General features: G+C 38.1%; 2 protein-coding genes across 4 annotated transcripts in view; one reads left to right on the top strand and one right to left on the bottom strand.

Moving 5' to 3' along the window:
• Positions 1-23,223, bottom strand: part of LOC106909475 (glycerol kinase-like) — a 29,386-nt gene that overhangs the window by 3,539 nt on the left and 2,624 nt on the right. The window contains exons 2-17 of one of the 3 annotated variants that reach the window (XM_088015296.1): positions 8,509-8,582; positions 8,328-8,434; positions 7,411-7,488; positions 7,003-7,082; positions 6,773-6,910; positions 6,561-6,670; positions 5,490-5,556; positions 5,274-5,291; positions 4,085-4,120; positions 3,939-4,006; positions 3,787-3,829; positions 3,617-3,697; positions 2,606-2,684; positions 2,402-2,498; positions 2,243-2,327; positions 2,042-2,162 (exon numbers count right to left, since the gene is read on the bottom strand). In XM_088015296.1, the coding sequence (XP_087871422.1) occupies positions 2,042-2,162; positions 2,243-2,327; positions 2,402-2,498; positions 2,606-2,684; positions 3,617-3,697; positions 3,787-3,829; positions 3,939-4,006; positions 4,085-4,120; positions 5,274-5,291; positions 5,490-5,556; positions 6,561-6,670; positions 6,773-6,910; positions 7,003-7,082; positions 7,411-7,488; positions 8,328-8,434; positions 8,509-8,582 (1,282 nt within the window). Of the gene's footprint in view, positions 1-2,009; positions 2,163-2,242; positions 2,328-2,401; positions 2,499-2,605; positions 2,685-3,616; positions 3,698-3,786; positions 3,830-3,938; positions 4,007-4,084; positions 4,121-5,273; positions 5,292-5,489; positions 5,557-6,560; positions 6,671-6,772; positions 6,911-7,002; positions 7,083-7,410; positions 7,489-8,327; positions 8,435-8,508; positions 8,583-23,223 lie in introns of all 3 variants that reach the window. The other 2 variants (XM_088015307.1, XM_088015301.1) reach the window with 2 other exon arrangements.
• Positions 14,653-16,577, top strand: LOC106932999 (uncharacterized). The gene is made up of 7 exons (XM_088015292.1): positions 14,653-14,718; positions 14,838-14,974; positions 15,052-15,145; positions 15,246-15,572; positions 15,657-15,840; positions 15,932-16,056; positions 16,242-16,577. The coding sequence occupies exons 1-7, from the start codon at positions 14,653-14,655 to the stop codon at positions 16,575-16,577; spliced, it is 1,269 nt and encodes a 422-aa protein (XP_087871418.1).

The raw sequence follows: 23,223 nt of genomic DNA, 5'->3' as shown, positions 1-23,223 counted from the left end.
AATCAGCAGGTCAGGCTTTATAAGGACTGATGATCGGCCAGAAAACTGCAATCTACCTGACGGTCTGGATACTTTTTTGGTTCTAATAAATATGGTCACAGTCTTTAAGTTAATTGAAGAAGCAGATTTTATCTTGTCCAGTAATCATCTAAACCAGTGTTTCTCAACCTTTTTTGGGCCAGCGCCCCCTAGCCCTTATCCAGGTCCCTCACCGCCCCCCACCAAATAAATTTGTAGGCTACTTTGCACTGATCATTAATTTATCATTAATATTACTATCACTATTATAGATGTTTTGATTTTTATCAAAGCCATGGGAATAGAAATTATATTCACAGGCGTCTACGAAAAATGCAATGAACATTCAAGTTAAAATTGGTAGGCCTAACAGCAGCCAATCAGAGTGGAAAAAATATTCTTATTTTGTGCCATTTTCTAGTTGTTAAATATTCCACAAAATGATCAGATAAAAGATGTTCAACATGCCAGTCTAAACTTTGATCTATTTGCAAACCGACTGAGCTCTGCAGCATTAAAACATGGATAGAACTGTAACTACATTAATCATAGCTCTTCTTCACTTCAGTGTTTGTCAATTTCTGGTGGTGCAGCTCTGTGCTGCCTTCAGGAGAATGGGACATCAGAGTATCATCCATAAAACTTCACCCACATGGCATTTAGTGTGCAATCCAGAGCTTTCAGTGGAAAAACAAAAGTTCCAGGTCCTTTAATGCCATAGAAATATGAGACAAAAACATTGATTATATCTTTATATAGACCTGTCTATTGATTTATAGATTAATAGTTTTACTGGTTCTTAATCAAATCTAATTAAAAACATGAATAAGTGATAAGTTATTTACTGTTATGATCTGTAAGATATATTTATTCTCAGTACTAGATGTGGTCTCAACAAACCCATGGCACTTCAACTATATTATTTTACTTTTTATCTGAAAATAGTGTTATTGATCGAAAGGTCTTGCCATACCAGTTTATTCCTCTGTATTTACTTTAGTTTCTTAGTTTATTCTTGCACTTTGTTATTCATTCATTTCCATTTAGTTTCCTTTGATTAGTAATTATCCTCTCTTGGTTTATTGCTATGTCCACTTTAGTTTCTTTCCTGTTGCTAGATTTATTTTATTGTTTATTGCCGCTCACCACCAGTAATCTTCACTCATCACCTGCTGCGCCGCTTAATCGTCATGTGTTTCACATCATGTGTTGATTTTTCACTGTTCAGCGTCGGATTCTCTGTTTTTATGCCATAATTCACATCTAGTTCGTCGCTTCGTTTTATGTCCCGCTTCTCCTGTTTCAGAGTTTTGCACAATGTGCGCATCGTTTTTTTTAAGCCCCTAAGGTGCAGGGCGGTCGGGAAGCGTATCGAAGGGGAAAAGGCAGACTGACATAAACCTTGTTGAAACAACGGAAACAATTTCTGCTTTCTGATTATTGAAATTTAAAAGTGCTGTGTTGTTCCATCACCCCAGTTTCATACCGGACCAGTTACAGCTCCGGTGTTATCGCTATAAAATGAACGCTCTCTATCGTGGTATCACTATGGAGGGATTTCTTTATTTAAATGGGTTCATTTTTCAGAGGGATACAAAGTCAGGGTATCGTGATTATAGTTACCAGTAGCAGGAGAACGGAGCTGCGCCAAGAAGCTAACAGAAGCTAACAAACACTGAATAGAAGAAGAGCTGCCATGTATATTGTTGCAGCCAAGCATGTTTTAATGTTACACAATACAGTTTTACCAAGTTGCTCAAAGTCTAAACTGGCATTGTTGTGCATTTAAAGTGTAAAGTTTACCTTCGACCAAACGCCCCCCAAAGGCATCCCAGCGCCCCCCTTTTGTAAAAATGTCCTCCAGCGCCCCCTGCCGTACTCTGAACGTCCCCTGGGGGGCGGTACCGCCCACGTTGAGAACCGCTAATCTAAACGATGGTGGGATGAATTCATAATTCCTCGGTATTCTGTGCTGATAATATTTTCACAACCTGCTGCCATTTTCCTCCCGAGTCTCCCTCACCGACAGAGATGCAGAGAATGTCGGCCTGCAGTTGCATCAGCAGCTTGTTGGTCGTCATTCCTCCGTCAACCTGCAGCTGAGTGAGAGGAATGCCACTGTCCTGATTCATGGCATCCAGGATCTGCATCCAAAGACAAATAATTATTCTAATTACTTTTTCTTTTCCCACTTTCTGAAAAGATTTTTCGAGCTGAGCTTTACCTCACGTGTTTGAAAACAGACGGCTTCCAAGGCAGCAAAAGATAAGTGTCGTTTGTTGGTAAATTGAGTCAACCCACAAATGATCCTGTGGAGTAAATATCTGAAGTCATAATAATGCTGCTTGATCATGCTGCGCCGTAAACAAGTTGTTGGTCATACCCTCTGGCGCTGGGCTCCCAGTACGGAGCGTAGAGCCCAGAAAACGCAGGGACAAAATAACAACCATAGGAGGTGCCGACCGATCCGGCCAACATCTCTGCAGAAATGAGGAAATAAAAGCAGGAAACATTAAGCAAAAAAATAAATATATCTAAAGCGAATCAACAATGTAAAAAAGTTGCGGTTGATTGATGGAGGAAGTACCGAGCTCATCGGATGAGCTGATGATTCCCAGGTTGTCCTGCAGCCAACGAACCACGGCTCCAGCAATGGCCACAGATCCCTGGGCAACAAGATGACAGAAAATAAAACAGGCAGAAAGGCTCAGTGACAACTTCCTGACTCAAATAGGTTCAACTTGGGGAAAAAAAGCTGATTTTGTGAAGAAAAGAAATGATCCAAAAACTGCATGTCACTTCTGACTCTAGGACAGGAGTCATTTTACCTCCAGTACAGCTAAAGATAAACTAATACAGAACTCCAAATGTTTAAAAAAAAAAAGAAAAGACAACTTGCTCATTTGTGATGAATATCTACTGCAGGAAATGTCTCATATTTCAAAAGAACCAATTTTATTGCTATTTTTAGGTTTTAAAATGGACAAATTGATGTTGATATCACAATGTTTTGTGGTACTATTGTGATAATGATAAAAATGACGATAACGTCATTTTTATCATTACTTCTTTTTTAGGTAACTTTGGGTATGCCTGTGTGATTCTAATATTTAATATGCTTCTTTCTGACCCCAGTCACATTAATAAGTGATTTCTGTCACTAAACTGCACAGAGCAGCTGAATTTAATCACATTTTCGCATTTATTGATATTTACCAATACTCTAAAAGAAAAAATTGTGGATAAAATGGTAAAACTTAACATATTGGAATTTATCATGACAATAAATGAAAATTTTTGTCACAATAAAATAATAAACAATGGAATAAATGCTCAGCCCTGAATAAAGTGTTTCAAAAAAATAGGATGGAGACATTTTCTTCTGTGGGATGTTGATATTTATGAAAAACAATATAAAAACAGCACATAGCTCAGGACACAATTAGAAGAAAAATGAAACATGCATGTTATTGCATTATTTTATGTTATACTTAAAATCATGTCAGAAGAGCCAAAGAGGCACAGTAGAACACTGCAGTAGAATAAAAATGAACTACATGAAGTCAAACATGATAGTAATTCAGAAATGTTACTCTACCTCCAGAGCGTAATAGGTGGGTTTGTCCCGGCCCATTTTGTAGGCGACCGTCGTCAGCAGACCGTTATTGGACATGACGGGCTAAAAGTTGACACACACCACTGGAGTTTATGCTCTTTTGTTATCTTTTTTGTTGTTGTTTTGTTTGTTTGAAATAAAAACTTAATTACCCTTGTTCCAGTGTTTCGCAGGAGAAAACATCCAGTTCCATACCTGAAGGAATAACAGAGGTAAAGTGTTGCTGGATTTCTAAAGACAGGATGGCCATTCGTTTAAAAAAGAATTAATTGAAAAACCCAGCAGAGTTAAAGGAAGCTCATACGTGTTTTTGACACTTCCATCTTGAAAACACATCTGACCGACGAGAGCAGCTGACTGGTCACCAAGACACTGGTTCAAAAGAAACATTATAGTTTAAATAAATGTAGGTATGCAAGAATATTCAGAATAAAAAAATGACAGACTTACCCCTGAGATGGGAATACCTGTCAGGGCCCCGGCTTTCTGTCACAGAAAATCAAATCCATAAGATTTAAATCCAATTTTTTATTTGTAAACAAAATTTTAATTCATTTTTAATTAAATCTGAGTTTAATCTCAAATTAAATTCTGAGGAGAATTTAAATGTACACAGATTGAAACTGCAACTGCATTCAAATTTCAACTCAAATCCAGCATTTGGTTCTGGTCTTATTGACCCGATCCATCCAATCAACTTCTAGTTTTAACAGTTCAACTCTTTACAGTTAAAATGAAATGGAAAAAAAAAAGTTAACATATCTTAAACAATGTTATAGCTTGACAAAATTAAATGTGAAAACAAGTCTAAACATGATGAATAAACAAGCTCAGGTAACACAGGCGTAGGAAAATAAATCACTTGTTATTTGACTAAACAAAGTCAAATAACAGGAAAGCAGCCGACTTCTACCAGCAGATGGAAGGGTGAATCTTTGGGAAATAAAGTCTTCACTCCCACATGCAAATTAGGGTTAGAAGTTTATAGAGGAAATTCAATGTGAAAGGAAAACTGTGAAGAGATGATGGAGTGGTGTGTGAAGGACAACCAGCAGAGCAGTCAACAGCAACAGCCACCATCCAAAACATTCCCAACAGATGAAATAGATCCAGGGTTGGTCTCATAGTAAGAGTCTAGTTTTAATAAATATCTGACTTTTATATCTGACATGTTTACATTTTCCAGTCAAATATTACTAATGTAAAACTAATATCACACTAATCACTAATATCATTTTTGATATAGTTCATCCAATATGTAATATATCAATTAATCTAAAACATTTATATAAAATACTAAAATATTTCTATTGATAAATTGTAATTTTTGCTAATTTAATTTAGATACTCAGACAACAAAATACAGCATCAATGCAGACTTAAAGTCTGTACAATCAAATCTAAATATTAAATATTTTCAAATAAGTTCATTAAATAACATTAAAATTAAACTGACAAAACTGATTTTGATCTTTGAAAAATTAAATATCGCTTGGAATCACAAAATATTTTAATAGCTTTTAAGGTGCAGACCTTTCCTCCACATTTGGAGTTTTGGAATGGTGGTTTATTTGCCAGTGATGGAAAAGCCAGATGGGTTACATGGTGAGTAAAAGAGTGAGGATGAGTTATCACTTACCCAGCAAGAACTTATTTTCTAACAGTGGGAAAAGAGAGATAATTGCACAAAAAATGCCTAAAAGAATTTATCAGTCAACCTTCATGCACTTAAAAACAACCTAAAAAACATTTCTTACATAAGACAAAAAGATAAAACCTTTTCACTTCAGAATCAATAAAATTAGTAGGATCATTTTTAGAATTGAACTGCACAAAGAAAGAATTTGCGTCTTACCAGCAGGCCATAGATTTCTGATGAGCTCCTCACTTTAGGCAAGATGTGCATAGGAACACCAAAATATCTAAAAAAATAAACCAATGAAAGATATAATTAGGAGAACATTCTGTGCTCTGGAAGTCCTCCATTTTAATCTCTGTAGGATTAGGATTAGAGTAGAAATAATAGTTTTTACAGTTATACTGCCTCTTTTTGTAGTCTTTTCCAGAAGCTTTTTAAAGTAGATTTCAGAACTGAGGTCTGGTCATTTCAGAAGCCATCTTGTCTGCCCATTTGGGTGTTTGGGCACCAGATTTTAGTGGTTGGAGCATTTCTGGCACATTTTTGGTTTTGGTTGTATTTACCCAGAATGCCCTGCGGTATAGTCGACTTCCTACTTTCAGAGCGGTCTCTGGTCCGCTTACCTCATTCGAACCGCTCCTCAACTGAGCAGACCAGAGTTTAATTATTTGTTCGGATCAGAGCTCACATTCACACTCTCCAAACGAAACAGACTTTGTACACAACCGGACTGGAGTTGGATGAAAGCGGCCTGAGCAGGGCTGGTGTGAATGTAGATGTTTTTATCCCACTTTCATGGATCTTTGTAACAATCACATCTTTTCTTGTACATTTTTTGGACTCTTTAGATCTTTTTGCTGTATTTCGCTTGTCTTCATGAATCCATTCAGGTTTCTTCTTACACTAGCAGCTGATGGCTCAAAGGTATTTATTTTAGTGATGTGTCTTACATTAATCTCACATCAAAACTACTACATGTAACTGAGCTCAGTCTTTCTCAAGATTTCTATTAAAATTTGTAAAGAATAAATTCCTAAAACCTTTATAATTTAATATATTTGTAATCTTGTATGTTAATTGAATATTATCATAAGTTTGTTACAGAATTACATCCCAAAAATGGTGCATGACTGTCCAATAATCTGAACTTCAGAAAGTACAAACCCAGTTGGTAGAGCCGCGTCAGCAGTTTTGCTCATAAATTAAAACAAAAACCATAAATGTACACAAAATAAATCTTATTTCAACATGATAAAATAAAAATAAAATCAAGTTTAGGAGCCATACTTGCAAAGTTCTGCGTCCCAGGCCATTGTGTGAATATTAAACAGCATGGTTCTGCTGGCGTTGGTCACATCTGTGCAGTGGATTCCGTCTGATTTTCCCCCTGTCAAACACTGTAAGGAAGACATTTCAAAACTTTAAACATTGTTTCCTCCATTCATTTACAATTTCCACTGATCTCTACAAAAGAGGTGATGCAGGAAATCTATAAGGACCCAAATAAGCCAGGAGTCGATGGTGCCGAACATGGCGCGGTGAGACGCCACGGCCTGTTGGACCTCCTCCACATTGTCCAACAGCCAGCGAAGCTTCACTGCACTGAAGTAAGTGCTGAGCGGGAGGCCCGTTTTATGCTGCAGTGACACAAAATCCCCATTAGATGTACACCAAAATAAATAAATAAAAACAATTAATCACTGGGAAAGAAGTCAGCTCTCAGTCTTACTCGTAAATGGTTCTTATCCCTTCCTGGAGTTTTATCTATAAGATGCTCAACCGTTGACTGAGTTCGCAGGTCCAGCCATACTAAATAGGAACACAACAAATCAGATCAATTCGCTGCTCTTAGCTACACTTGGAGCTACATTTAGCTACAAATCGTTAGCATAAATTTTGTATGCTACTAATGATGTCTAGTTGTATAATGTTTAAGAATTTCTCTTGAAGTCTTTCCATGGAAACACACAAATAATCTAATGATCTATCAGCTGAGCAAGAAAATTCCTTATATGAATTCCTGGAACCCTCAATAGGGTGATTATGCCACTACTATATCTCCCAAACATGCCTTTTACTGTCTTCCAAACGCAGTACAACAGCATATTAAACAAACGGTTGCCATAGAGATTGGTACCGATGGCGTTGTAGAGGGGCTCCCCGGTCAGCTTGTCCCACACTACAGTAGTCTCCCTCTGGTTGGTCACTCCAACAGCTGCAGCAAATTAAACATGATGCCTGACAATTACGTAGAATGCAGCTTAACATATGAGAAAAAGTCAAACATTTGGAAATCTGAGCACTGAAGGTATTAATAAATATTATAAACTTTAAGGATTTGCTTTTAGCTTTGTGACCTGGATTAATGAATAACTTCCAATTAACTGTTTTATGTTCTCATTTACATTTTTCACAAAATGCTGATGTTTATAAGGTAGAAAGAAAGTACATTGTCTTTCATTGCAAGGCTTTATGTCCATCAATAATCACTGAGTCAGCAGAAGTATGGGTCAGATTGACTAAAAGAAATTATTTAAATTATGAGAATAAAGTTATATTAGGAGAATAAATATTAAACATTACCAAAAGAAAGAAGAACCAGAAGAATGTCACAAAAATTCACAGAAAAAAATAATTTCAATGAAAAAAAAAAGTTCCATTAGTTATCAAGATTGGACATAACCAGCTTAACAAGTCTGTGTGGTTCTTTCTTTGAAACAGACTCAAAGTCCTGCTTATGATAATCTTTTAACATGTCAGCATCAAGTTATATTTGTAAAACCAACACCAGAGCACAACATCAACATTGCTCATTTTAGTTTTTATTATCCTTTGTGGAGGAGTTCTCATAAAATTACTACATCATTTTTCTAATATTACAACCTTATTCTGACTGGTAATATTGTAACCTTATTACAGAATTAATTCAGCTTTACTCTGTTATTATTTGGACTTATTCTTAGAATAAGATTATTGTTGTACAACTTTATTCTCATAATTCTTTCTTTTTTCTTAGCCTGGTCCTAATACTCGATCATAGTATAATTGTTGTACCTTTAATGTTTGACACGTCGATGTTGAGCTGTGTGAGTTTTTCACATGCGCGCTCTATGCACTCGTACACCGACTGCAGGATTTCTTTGGGATCTTCCTCCACCCATCTGGACATGAAGGAAGATTACAGGGACACATTAGTTGGACGAGGCAACATCAGACAGCAGATGACCGGCCTTACCCTTCCTTAGGAAAGAGCTGTTTGATTTCCACTTGATGATGGCTGAGCAGCTCTGCTGTTTTTGAGTTGAACACCTGCAAAATGGAGAGAAAAAAAACCCGATGCAGCAATTTATAGCTTGCTTTTATGTGTACTGCAATGAGAGATCATTTTATTCCCAAAAGGAAAATATTAAATAACACTTAAATGACTGGCATTTGCAAACAACAGAAACCACACAGCCAGTGTCTGACTGTCACTTGAACAAAAATAAATCTGCATGTGTAACGTGGTGCAGCTCATTTATTGCTGAAACGTCACAGCTGCAAAATTAAATCCAAAGGAAAACCTCGTTACAAGCCAACAATATCAAAACCTGCCATTTAACTTGACGTTAGAGGTAAAAACTCTAAGGTGTGTTTCAAAAAAACAGGTGGAAATGATGAGTCATTTTAATAAGACAAAAAGAAAAAAAAACTTGGCTCTAAATGACAAACCACACCTGAAAAACAAATTAAAGCAACTCAACTGAAAACTATTCTTCATACTTCACTTATACTTTTGCACGAGAACCAACCGAAGTAAATACTTCACTTAAATCACTTTACTAACATGACACTTATCTTTAGTTTTTTCAGTTTGAATTCTTACTAATGTCCAGAATTAAAACAGAACATTAGTCTAACAGACCTTAGATTAAGTTTCCATAACTCTGGATATTAAATAGTTGTTTTAGTAAAAATGCTTTACCAACAAGTTAACTCTCTTGATACAAAAAGAAATCACAATTCTAATATTGTTAAATAAAACCTTCTATATTAAAGCTTAATCAAAAGAATCCCAAAGGTATAATTTAAAAAGTACATCATGAAATTGTGAAGCAATTTTTCAGCAGTTATTGGAATTTGAGATAACGTAAATTTCTAAAAATGGAAGTAATTTTCCATTGTACTGTAGCTATACGCTTAGGATCTGTCTATCTATGTATACTCCCTAGGGGTGTATTGATTTACTTATTTTTTTTAGATCAGTGATCGGCCGATGCTTGCAAGTGAAGCTGATCTTATTCTTTGATCTTATCTACCTCAGCAAAGGTCTAAAAATCAACCTCTATCTTCTCCTGCTCTGCAGTGAGAGGTTTGACAGATATACCTGCCACCAGGCCATATCTGTACATTTGCAGTTAACAATAGTCACCCCACTCAGCAACTTTTTTGTTAAATTTAGAAATATTTCAGACAAAAATAAATTGGAATTGGCCAAAATTGGGATCAGCAGGTCAGCCTTTTTAGAGCTTGGTAATCGGCAATCGGCCAGAAAAATGCAATTGGTGCAGCCCTGATTAAAATCACCAGACATTGCCACAAATGGACTGGGATGTTGTGTCTGTATCTTAGCAACAACAGAACTTATGACTGCATTGTAGGCAACATCTGAGTAAGCAATTGCCAAAATAACACTGGTAATATTGGTAAATAATATGAAGGAAAACTGCCAAGAGTTCCATGTCAGGACAGCAGAGGCGACACATCACAGTAACATGTCCTGAATGACAAGCACTGCTACTCCACCTCTTTTTCTTTTCCCGCTGCTCTTTAAATCTCTGTCTGCTTGTACAGGAAGCCCAGCAGAGAGACGTTGGAGTCTGTGATATGATCCTGCAGCCATGTCTCAGTAAAACACTTTATACTGCATTCTCTACACTCTCGTTGAGCCCTTGTCAGAGCTTGGAATTCATCCAACTTGTTAGCGAATGGTCACAAGTTGCTGATTAGAATTAGAATTCCTTTATTGTCATTGTACAAAAAGCACAATGAAATTTAGGATTGATGGAAAAGATTAATTGAACTTCCTCCTCTCTCTCTCTCTTTGCTTCTGCTTTGCATCCATGATGCCGCCTTTTCCACTCCTTTGGTTTTTCTGGCTTTTGCAATGTTAATCAGCTGCTCCTTGTTGTAAACCACCATGCTGCTATGGTTATGCATCATAACAAATGAGCCAAGTATAAAAAGTATTAAAAAACAATCCAGCTGCACAACATCCTAGGGTTGCCACCTTTGAGAAATCAAAATAAGGGACGCCCACTAATGAGCGTCGTCCTACTCTCATAAGCGCGTGGAGGGGTGGAGGTGGGGGGGGGTTCGACTAGGGTTACCAAGGGACCAGTCCCTATATATTTAAAGAAGGGGGGATGGGACTGTACACTGTGTACAGACTGCGTGTCGGCTAGTGTGTGTTACCAAGAAACCAACACCATGAGTGAAACAATGACTGGGGCAGCCTAATATATAAAATACTCGGGGACCATTTCTTTATTATTACACATCCACATTTGTAGAAAACGTCCCGTATCGGGACGCTACATTTAACAGCGAAATACGGGACGAGTAGCAACCCTACAACATCCAGACCATATATATTTACAATGTAAATCACTGTGGCTACCACACTGGGTTTTTGTTTAGTTAAGGGCAATATAAAAAATAACAGTAACATGTGTTCCACCAATGCCTTTACAACAGGCACCTAGAGAAACTATCAGACAGGGTTCTGAATGAAACCGTATCCACCTTATTCCTACGCCCCATAATGCTTTGCGTCAATTATGGGCGCGACTTCAGCCGCAAGCCGGTGTTCTGTCAGATCAGCATACTTTGTGGTAACACTTTATTTGAAGGGGGTTGAATAAGACTGTCATGACACTGTCATAAACATGACATAAAACCTGTCATGAACATCAATAAGTCTTCATGAATAGTTATGACTGTTGTCATAAAGCGTCATTCGGTAAATAATGACACTTTTAATACAAAGTTGACATTATTCGAAATGTCTTCATTATGACAACTTGTCATTAACCTCGCCAAAAATGTCTTCATTATGACAACTTGTCATTAACCTCGTCAAAAATGTCTTCGTTTTATAAAAATTCCCTTCTCACCCTCCGCGGGTGGTCTCTTTCATCCTCTGAGCTCGGGTCCTCTACCAGAGGTCTGGGAGCTTGAGGGTTCTGCGCAGTATCTTGGCTGTGCCTAGAACTGCACATTTCTGGACTGAGATGTCTGATGTTGTTCCTGGGATCTGTTTGAGCCACTGCTCCAGTTTGGGGGTGACTGCCCCGAGGGCCCCGATGACCACAGGCACCACTGTGGTCTTCACCTTCCAGGCCTTCTCCAGTTCCTCTCTGAGGCCCTGGTATTTCTCCAGTTTCTCGTGCTCCTTTTTCCTGATGTTGTGGTCACTTGGTATTGCTACATCCACCACAACGGCTTTCCTCTGTTCTTTATCCACCACCACAATGTCCGGTTGGTTCGCCATTACCATCTTGTCTGTCTGGATCTGGAAGTCCCACAGGATCTTAGCTCGGTCATTCTCCACCACCTTTGGGGGTGGTCCCCACTTTGACCTCGGGGCTTCCAGTCCATATTCGGCACAGATGTTCCTGTACACTATCCCCGCCACTTGGTTATGTCGTTCCATGTACGCTTTCCCTGCCAGCATCTTGCACCCTGCTGTTATGTGCTGGACTGTCTCAGAGGCCTCCTTGCACAACCTACACCTTGGGTCTTGTCTGGTGTGGTAGATCTGAACCTCTATTGCTCTGGTGTTTAGGGCCTGTTCCTGGGCGGCCAGGATGAGGGCCTCTGTGCTGTCCTTAAGTCCAGCTTTCTCCAGCCATTGGTAGGATTTCCTGATATCAGCCACTTCAGTTATTTGTCGGTGGTACATCCCATGTAGGGGCTTGTCTTCCCATGATGGTTCCTCCAGCACCTCGTCCTCTGTTCCCCCTTGCCTGAGACATTCGCTGAGCACATCGTCCGTTGAGGCTTTGTCCTTGATGTATTTATGGATCTTGGATGTTTCATCCTGGACAGTGGCTCTCACACCCACTAGTTCTCTGCCTCCTTCCTTACGGCTTGTGTATAGTCTCAGGGTGCTGGATTTGGGGTGGAACCAGAGCAATAGAGGCTCAGATCTACCACACCAGACAAGACCCAAGGTGTAGATTGTGCAAGGAGGCCTCTGAGACAGTCCAGCACATAACAGCAGGGTGCAAGATGCTGGCAGGGAAAGCGTACATGGAACGACATAATCAAGTGGCGGGGATAGTGTACAGGAACATCTGTGCAGAATATGGACTGGAAGCCCCGAGATCGAAGTGGGGAACACCCCCAAAGGTGGTGGAGAATGACCGAGCTAAGATCCTGTGGGACTTCCAGATCCAGACAGACAATATGGTAATGGCGAACCAACCGGACATTGTGGTGGTGGATAAACAACAGAGGAAAGCCGTTGTGGTGGATGTAGCAATACCAAGTGACTACAACATCAGGAAAAAGGAGCATGAGAAACTGGAGAAATACCAGGGCCTCAGAGAGGAACTGGAAAAGACCTGGAAGGTGAAGACCACAGTGGTGCCTGTGGTCATTGGGGCCCTCGGGGCAGTCACCCCCAAACTGGAGCAGTGGCTCAAACAGATCCCAGGAACAACATCAGACATCTCAGTCCAGAAATGTGCAGCTCTAGGCACAGCCAAGATACTGCGCAGAACCCTCAAACTCCCAGGCCTCTGGTAGAGGACCCGAGCTCTACATACATATAAACATGTATCCAATATATATTATTCAGTATTAATCATTATTTATTTGTGCCATTATTAAACTTTATTTATTTGTGTTTGTATAGCTATATAAATATGTATTGATATTACCAAATAATTTATTAAATAAATTATGAACGGGTGTGTGCTTTGTAATATACTATTCATACATCGATATCAGAATATCCCATTCCTATTCTATTGTTATAGCCACTAAGCATATTTAAATATGCTGAACTATGTATTAAAAACATACTTAAATAATACAATTGTTTATAAATGTACACAGCAAAAACTAGAGAGTTAAAATTTCAGACGTGTCAGAGTTAATTTTAACTCATTAAGTGTTTTTTTAACATTTAGCGACTTAAATGATGCCCAATGTTGGAGTTATTTCGCAAAGTTGATTGCGTTGGTGTTGAATCAAATCTGCTGGGAGTAAAATAAGCTCCTCCCCTCTGCTTCACAGTCTTCGTTTGATTTCAATCTGAACACGGCTCCATTTTGTTCATCTTCTGTTCTACACGGTAAGTGTCCAACTTACTAAATCTTCTGTCCAGCACTATTACATTGACAGAGTAAGTGATTTGTCTTTTGTACCAATTACCAATTGAAAGGCAGCTGAATATGTCCATTTTGTAACAACTTTACACAACGTGTTAGCTAGCAGCCCACGTGGTAGCTAGTACCACTATACCTGATATTGTTGTAATGGTAATTAATTACAACAATATCAGGTGTAAAACATATTCTGTCGGACTATATACTCGTGAAAAATATACTTCCATGTTGTTTGCCGTTTAAAGTGATAATTTCGGCCTTGTGAATGTAAGAGGTAACGACTATTAGCTTCCATGGAACGTCAATGAGCCGAAGTCACGTGCCACAAATTGTAGAGAAACGTTGCACTGAGGGGAACGCTTGACCTATACCTTATTTTTGTTTTGTCTAGGTTTATCCCAAAATGCTGATCCATGTAAAGTATGGTGACCTGCAAAAGTATGTGAGGTTGGAGGAGGTCGAAGGGCTGTTTGACTTTCACCAGTTTCACGAGAAAGGTTTATTATTTATTTAACATCTGTGGGGCATGGGCATTATTCTTTTTAATGTATGTCTATTTAACACATTTTACACATCTGTGGTAAGCAAAAAGAATAATCCATTGTATTTTCATTAATATGTTTTTCATACTAATCACATGATCAACATCAAGTAACTGTTAGTTAAAAAATCTGGCTAATTACAGAATTAAGCTCTAAATTTTGCCTCTTTTTTTAAGTCATTGAACGATTTTGCCTGCCACCTGATGCCAAAGTTACATACAAAGATGCAACAAATACTGAAGTTGACGAAGAAACATTCAGTGACCTCCTTAGACAAGGCAGTGTGGTACTGACAGTTTTCTGCTATGATGATGGTGAGATACCAAAGCAAATTAAATCAACTGCTATACAGATTTTACCAAGGAATGTAACCGATGTCTATTGTCTCTTTCTTCAGAAAGGTCATCTGCTTCTGAGTCTGACTCAAGCTTCAACTCGAATGCATCAACATCAACAATACTAATGGATGAGATACCACGCAAGAAGCAAAAAACTGAGAATCCTAATAACTCAGTGTCTGCTAAGAGTGTAAAAATATTTTTTGTCTGCCTCTAAATCCTGTTTTGTATACCCAGACTTGTTTTGTCATATTTTGGTAATCTGCATATTGCATATTTACATTTTTTTTTCTATTATTCATTTCATAGCTGGTTGAAGGTGTCCTACAAAGCAACTCTGGTGGTGACGAAATTCTGCAGGAGTATGAAACTACAGAAACCCTAACTGATGCCACAAGAAGAAAATTGGTCAACATACTGGTGGCTCACATGATTGATAAACATGGGTATGTTTGTTTTTACACTATAATGTATTTAATAATTGAAAAAATTGTCTAATCACCTAGTTAAAATCTGCTGTTAGGCACCTCCCCACTAAAGCAATCAGTGAGATGTATGCCCTTGGAATAGTGACACTCTTCCCATCCCTCAAGGATCCATACACCAAAAAAGGCTATGTAATGTTTTTTTGTTTGTTTGTTTTTCTATAATCAATTGTGCTCTTTTATTTTGTGACTCAAAACTGTGATTTTGCATTTAATTTTTGTTCTTTTTTAGGAGCACTTTTATGAAGCAGCAAGCAGCACTGGATACATTTCATGGCGTCTAAAAACGGTCCAAAGGAAGAGTCAAAGAAGATCGCCAGCAACCGATAACATTTCATCTGGAGGCCCAAATATCCATAGAGCTGTGATTGTTGAAAAACAGCTTGATGGGAATGCCTGCCAGGAGGCCATATCTCTGCTTAACCACACCACAGACAGGTCCGTGATCTTTCAGAAGATGAGAGAGACTTTTGAGCACCGTCACAAGCTTATTGAACATGCCAGTGAAAGAACTGATATTCTGAGAACGTTCCCGAGGTTCCTGGACACAAAAGGATTGGTAAGTATTCAAGTGAGTTGTTAAAGTCTTTAAATGTGGATTTTTACCTTGTTATAATGGTTTGATTTCTGCTTATTATTAAAGATTGATCAAGACTTCAGGCTTCTATTCGGTGAAGAAACCTCAACCAGACTGCTGGAGAAGTGGGATGTGTTCTTCAAACCAAATGTCATCAAGGAGGCTAAGCGTCTCACTTCTACACCTGAGTTGAGAAGTTTGATGCAGTCAGTGGAAAGTCTTCAAAGCGATGACCTCGCTAACACATCTAGTAGGTACCTAGGTATATCTGAAAATACTTGTTCAGAGTACTCATAAAGTTCTGATATTATATCTGAAAAATTTTATAAATTTGTCCTCAGGCTATGACCAAGAAATGGCCTCGCTGTTACTTCTCTTACATATCCTACCACCGCAGCCAGGAGGACAGAAGTCTCCAAAAATCAGTGCAAGTGATGCAGTTGAGAGACTTGTTGTCTTTCATAAGGTAATTGAAATTTAAAATATGCAAAGTAATTTGTCTATTTCCTTTTATAGACATGCATAAATACAGATGTTTGAATGACAGCTTTGAAGATGTCTGGGCATACTTTAATTCATTTTTTATGTAACATGTATCATAAAGCTGCATGTTTTGTTTCTTATGTTTAGTGTATATCTTTTTAATTTTAGTCATACTGCAGTTTGGACGAGCATCTCCTGGGTCAATGGGGTTTGCAGCCCTACCTCCTTGCTGTTGGGCGTCAGAAAAGCAAGATAGAGAACTTCTACATCGTCTTGGATAAGTCCCTCATCCCTTGCCAGACGAATGGCTCTCTTGGAGCATTTGATGAGCTATTCAAAGCACATTTTGTGTTTAATGTCTCTTATGATGCTGCATTGGTGAATTTCTACACATTTCTGCAGACAGTGTATAACATTGATGTGTGCAAAATGAAAGAATCGCCCAGAGTTAGGGACATGAGAGCAAGGCTGCTAAACCAGTCCCTTGTGCTCTCTTGTGAGTAAGTCAGGCTAAGAAATGTTGACCTGTTTTATGTGTCAAGAACTGTATCCAAGCAGCCAGAATTTGATCTCACATTTGAGAATTGACCATAGTTATTGTCCTGGACCAAAGTTCAAATTGTTTTGTTCTCAGAGTGGCTGCAGGCATCAGTTTCTGACATACACAGGTTTTCGAAAGCATCTTAATAATGTTCATAGCAATGTTCAGCAAATATCACAAAGTTCAGCTATTCCAAGTTCTTCATCTTGTAATCCAGTTGTGACATGTCAAACAGATGTTTTGGATGACCAGTTAACCCCCTTAAATCAGTGCTGTTCTTCTGATTCTTCTCATGAGAGCACCTCCTCAGAGATTAATAAAGATCAAACTAAAGAGATGTGTGCATCTATAGTAGCTAAATTACAAGGCAGTGGAATCTCTGGCAGTCTAGTGTCATCTATTGTGGGGGATTTAGAAGAATTAACAAACGAGATTCACTTAAAAGCAAAGGAAACGGCTATATCTGCATTACCCAAAACTGATCCCAATATTTCTGTGATAAATGATTCATTTGAACAATTTGAAAACCCATTCACAAACCTAAATACAGAATGGAAGCGAAACAAATATTTCAACCTTAAATGGGGTGTTGTTGAGCCTGTTGAGATAACACTGGGAGTAAGATATGATAGCAGGCGAAATCAAAAATCTGGTACATATGATCAGGTACCTGTGAAGGATACGTTCGTATATGTGCCAATATTGGAAACATTGCAGTTCATGTGCAGAAATCAAAACATTTGTGCTATACTTAAGAAAGAAAATGGATCAGAGATAGACACTTACACAGACTTTTCTGATGGAATCTATTATAAAACACATCCTTTGTTTTCAACAAAAAAAGGTGCATTACAAATTCAAATATTTTATGACGATTTTGAACCAGCCAATCCCCTGGGCTCAAAACATGGAATTCACAAAATTGGCTGTCTCTACTTTGTTCTAAGAAACCTGCCTCCTAAATTTAATTCAGTTTTAATGAATATTCATTTGATATCGCTATTTCATGCACAAGATCTTCACAAATATGGTTTTGATTCTATTCTGGAGCCATTAATGACAGATCTAAAAAATCTGGTAAGCCAAGGCCTTAGTCTTCCATTTTCTGATGAGCCAGTATATGGCACAATATTCCAAATCACCGGAGATAATTTAGGGATGCACACAATTCTTGGTTTTAATGAATCTTTTAGTAGCACCTACTTTTGTAGACTTTGTTTAATAGAAAAAAGTGACTGTCAAACTGTATTCAGTGAGGATGATCCTAAGGTAGTACTTAGAGAAAAGACACATTTTGAAATGATTTATAAATCTCTTGAAGAAAACCCACAGTTAAAGTCTGTTTATGGTTTGAAGAAAAACTCTTTACTGAATTCACTGAGGTATTATCATGTTTCTAACAATTATTCCTTTGATATAATGCATGATCTTCTTGAGGGTGTTGCTCAGTATGAGATCAAATTACTTTTTGAATATCTTACTCAAAACTTATCAGAACAAGATTTACTTTCCAGGATTTATAGTTTTGATTATGGGTATTTAGAAAGGAAAAACCGTCCCACAAAAATTATTTTGGAGAGTGCTGGAAATAGTATAGGCTTGAATTCTATTCAGACATTGTGTCTTGTTAAAAACATTCCACTTTTGTTTGGGGACATTATTCCTACAGGAGATAAAAACTGGTACTTGTTACTGTTGTTACTAGAAATAATGAACATTGTCTTTTCTCCTATCCTCACTATGGGTATGACGATATATTTGAAGCATTTGATTGTTGAGCACCATAGACTCTTTAAGTTCTTATATCCACATCGGAATTTGATACCTAAGCATCATTTTATGATTCATTATCCATCTTCCATTAGGAAAATAGGTCCATTATTACATATGTGGTCTATGAGGTTTGAGGCTAAACACAAAACATTTAAAGATTACTTTAAAAACTTTAAAAATATAACCAAATCACTTGCGAAAAAGCATCAGATGGCCATAGCTTATCATTGGGAAACAATAAGTATTAAAGAAAAGGAGCATGGGCCTCTCAAACCATTTTCACTTAAAGATGAAGATGTGGACAACAAAGAAATGCTTCAAATGATTTCATCGGGAGATGTTTGTTCAACCAGCTGGGCTAGAGTTGATGATGTTGAATACAGACCAGGACTTGCTGTTTGTAGCACAATTCAAGATGAGATGCCAGTGTTTTGTCAGATAAGTGATGTACTTTTAGTTGACAATACCTTTCTTTTGTTTTCTAAACGGCTATTCACAGAAACATTTGATGATCATCATCATGCTTTCAGAGTTGTTCAAAGTGAAGAAAGGCATTTAGTAAAAATCACTGAACTTACATTTCATAGGCCTTTTGATATTCAACACTCTTATGGTGTTTCTAATGAATGTTTGTTTATTGTACCACAATTTAAAATGTTGGATAAATAAAGAGTTTAAAATTGATATACTTGTGTCAAGTTTTTTTTAATTATAATTATTATAATTAATCATAATTATGAAGTAACTTTTTTTTTTGGAGTAAACAACATTTAAAAGTGTTAAATCAACACTAACAAAGTAGTACATTTTTGTTCTTGGATCAGTGTTATCCATTGTATCCCACAGTGTTAAATGATCCCTGTTTTGTGAGTTAAATAGGTAACTCTGATAAAATGTTAAAATTGTAACTATTTTGAAAGTGTTAATTTAACATTCATGAGTGTGGACTATATAAACGTCAAAAAAATGTTAAAATCAACTCTGTAGGAGTTAAATTAACACTGGACTTTTTGCTGTGTAGCTTTGATAAATGTTTGAATATGGTTTCCAGTAACAAAAAAGCGTATTATGATCGATTAAATGCGCTGATACGTCAATGTGCCTGCTAAACGCATAACGCTGAGTGGAGTGCCGTACCGCTCCAAGATGGCCGCCCTAAATCTCGTCAGCGACAATAGGCGTGAGCGGTGCATGAGGCGTCTATCCTTACATTATGTCTATGGTTATAACGGCCAGACCTTCTGTTTAAAAAGAAGCCGAAGTTTGATACCTAATACATATGAGGTATGTGTCTTATTAACTTTACATTTTCTTTGAGAAAATAACATTGACTATGTTCTCTTTCTCTGTAATGTTAGCTATAAGCAATTCAAGCCAATCCTACCTTGCTGTAAGTTAATGTTAGCTAAAGTTACTAAACACAATTACTGTAATGTTAGTCCTTAATATTAAATATATTTTAAAGACAGGCAAATTGTTTTGTCCCCCTCCAATTTTAATCTAGCAAATTAAAAGCTAATATGTTAGTCAAAGTTATCCTTCATGTGCATTATTTAGCGACTTGGCTGATGTGACACAGAGTTTGTGTTCTTTGCTTTGGCAAGTTTAGCCACATGAAGACCCAGGCTAGCCTAAGGACACATGGTGGGGAGGACAAAGTTGGCTAATGAAGACATGCTACGAGTGTGGAGGATGTAATAAGGACCAGCCACCAGAGAAAGAAGTTCCTATTTGACCAAAGAGAAAGAAGCAGATGAAATATTCCCCAAGAAAATTAGGTAAGTCGTTTTTGTGTTAATATTTTCACCATGTGAAGTGGGGTGGGACAGCCAGGTAAGTGGGGAATGGGGAGCAGGAATCAACATTCACCAGCTGAGTTAAGTTACGTTTTAGACAACTAAAACTGATGTTAAATCTATTTATTTATTAATAAGCTTCTTGCAAACAACCCTAAGTTAGAGTATCTGGTTCGAAATAATTTAGAATGCTCATTAAGTAAAAAGATGCATTCATGTGCCTAAAACTATATGTTAAATGAAGCATTCGAATAACAGTGGCAGAAGTTCAGACATACGTCTGAACTTCTGCCAGACAAATATTTGATCAGAATAATTTTGTTCAGCTCCAGTTATTATTCCACTTGTATTAAGAAATAATTGTATTGTACTTTATAACAACCAGTCATGTTAATTTGTCTGCCAGTCTACCATTCTGACAGTGTGCAGCAAGGGACATTTTTGAAATGGTATTTAAATAAATGCTGGAATATGATGACATTGTTTTTTGTTTTTGTTCTTTTTTTAAGTGACCACAATGAATTGAGTCATCACCGACTATCAGAATGTCCAGAAGAGATTCACCAAGTTTGAATTCATGAAAAGGCTTTTGCCATGATTAACTATTGCAAGAACAGCTGTAATTTCTGAGCATTTCTGGACACATTCAAAGAGCTGCTGCCAGCTCGTTGAATGTGCTCTTTGAAGCTGGAAGCTTTGAAGCTCTGAAAACAGAGCAGAAGATCAGATCTTCCTCTGCTCTGAAAACAGAAGATCTCCTGTTTTCAGAGCATTACAGGAAGGCTATTACGAAGGAGATGGCTGACATAATCAAAGCAAAAAATGTTACTGTTGAAAGAACCTATTTTCTTAAGTTAAAGAATAAGTAATTCTGTTTTAGTTTTTCAATCAGCATTTCAGAGTAACAATATACTGACCAGACGTTAAATCCTCTGTTATCTTAGAACAAGTTATCTTTTGTTTTATTCCAATGTACAGTTATGATGGTAGTTATAAGTAGTCCAGTGTGTTTCACTTCATTAGGCCCGAGCAGCTAAGCGCTGCGAAGGCCTATTGTAATCGTGCTGTTGTAATCGTGCTGTTTATTATTATGATTCTTTGCCCAAATGAATTGGCTTTTTGGGGGCTTTATCATTTTCAAAAACTCACCAAACTTGGCGGGCGCATAAAGCCTGTGTAAAATTTACGTATTTTAAGGTACCTGCAACAATCAAACAAGAAACGGCTCAAGGGCGCCACCTAGCAACTTTCAAAAGACCCTTTCCTATTCATCGTAGAGACTTGAAATTTGGTACACTTGTAGAGCTCCCCAAGACACTCAGAATTTACAATTAATGTCATAGTGCAAGTATCACAGAATGTCGGCCATTTTGGATTGAAGTTCCGATTTTGACCCGATTTTGGACGTTTACAGGGTTAGCATTTGATCGAACTTGTCCTAGGGATTTCGATCAATCGGCTTCAAACTCGGTCAGATCGTTCATAAGGCATGGCCGATCCAAAGTTATCAAAGGTTTGCGTTTTCGACCTTCCTGAAGGGGGGTTACCTGGGGTCAAAGTTCATGGATTCGCCATGAAAGACAAAACGGTTAAAACTTTTACAAAAAAACTCACAGAGGCACCAAACTTTCAGTGATTGATCATCATCAGGTCCCCTACAATACCCAATGGTGAAATGATGACATCACTTAGGCCACGCCCCCTGAGAACAGGAAGTGTCATGTTTTACTGTGAGCGGTCGCTATCTGACCCCTTTGACCTAATCAACATGAAAATGTGTCCACAGACAGAAAACATGTTGGTGTGTCATTGGATTCCAACCCTGTTTGGTTTTGATGGAGCAGGTGGGCGTGGCGGCATGGCGAAGTGACCTGTAACGCCGTGTCCATACGTTTGGCTGTAGATTCCACAATTTTGACCCCAGCTGCACCAAACTTGACATGACTGATCCTGGTGGGATGCCTGACGATCCTATGTCGTCATAGTCTTACGTCATATAAGCCCCGCCCCCTCAGAACAGGAAGTGCCTTTTTTTAACTTGTACAGCTCCATCTATGGCTCTCTCAACCTAATCAAGATGATTCTGTGTTGGATGACAGATAACATGTTGGTCTCACTTACTTTAAAGCGCCAAGAGTTTTCAGTAGTGGGCGTGGCCATGGCAGTGCGGCGAAGCAGAGGGAACGCCGCCGCCATACGTTTGGCTCTAGATTCCTCATCGTTCAGCCCAGCTGCACCAAAGTCACTAGGATGCATCCTTATTCATCCCCGAACAGGAATCCATAACAGTCGTTGATGGGCGTGGCCTAATTTCTCTACAGCGCCCCCTAGAATTTTTTAAATAATCAGCCCCAAGCCATGCCTTAACCTAGACATATGAAACTTGGTACACATGTGTATAATGTCAGGACCTACAAAAAAGTCTCTTGGAGCCATGGTGCAAACCCAACAGGAAGTCCGCCATTTTGGATCAAAATCCGCCATTTCCTTTATTTCATAGACGTCGCATCTGATCTATCTCCTCCTACAGCTTTCGAGATACAGACTTCAAACTCAGTCAGCAGAGAGTTGAGACATTAAAGGTCCAAAGTTATCACAGGAATTTTTGTATGTCAAAGCATGTGGGCGTGGCTAAGTCCCAAACTTTGACTATTCGCCATAAATCATTAAAGTGAGATAACATGCACATAGAAGGTCACAGCTGGATCAGACTTTCTATGTCTCATTATAGACCAGCCCTCATCACAGTTAGGTGGTCGATTGATGACATCACCTTAGCCCCGCCCACTTCCGACAGGAAGTCACCTGTTTTTTCTACTGTATGTCTTACTTTTACTCTCTAATACATATGGGCTTCATCCTTTGCAGACTGACATATAATGACATGAAGATGAACTCTGTCAATGCCTACTGACCTGTGGGGGCGTGGCCAAATGGCTGTGCCTCGCCAAATGCATACGATCGTCTCTTATTCACAAACGCATCATCCGATTTGCACCAGACATTTTATGAGTCACACTTGTGAACCTCTAAGGAGCCC

Source organism: Poecilia mexicana, unplaced genomic scaffold (assembly GCF_051168715.1).
Source record: "Poecilia mexicana isolate PSO_F unplaced genomic scaffold, ASM5116871v1 scaffold_2, whole genome shotgun sequence".
NCBI classification, from domain to species: Eukaryota; Metazoa; Chordata; class Actinopteri; order Cyprinodontiformes; family Poeciliidae; genus Poecilia; species Poecilia mexicana.
The sequence above is the reverse complement of the archived record's forward strand: the minus strand, read 5'-3'. Positions and strand labels throughout refer to the sequence as shown.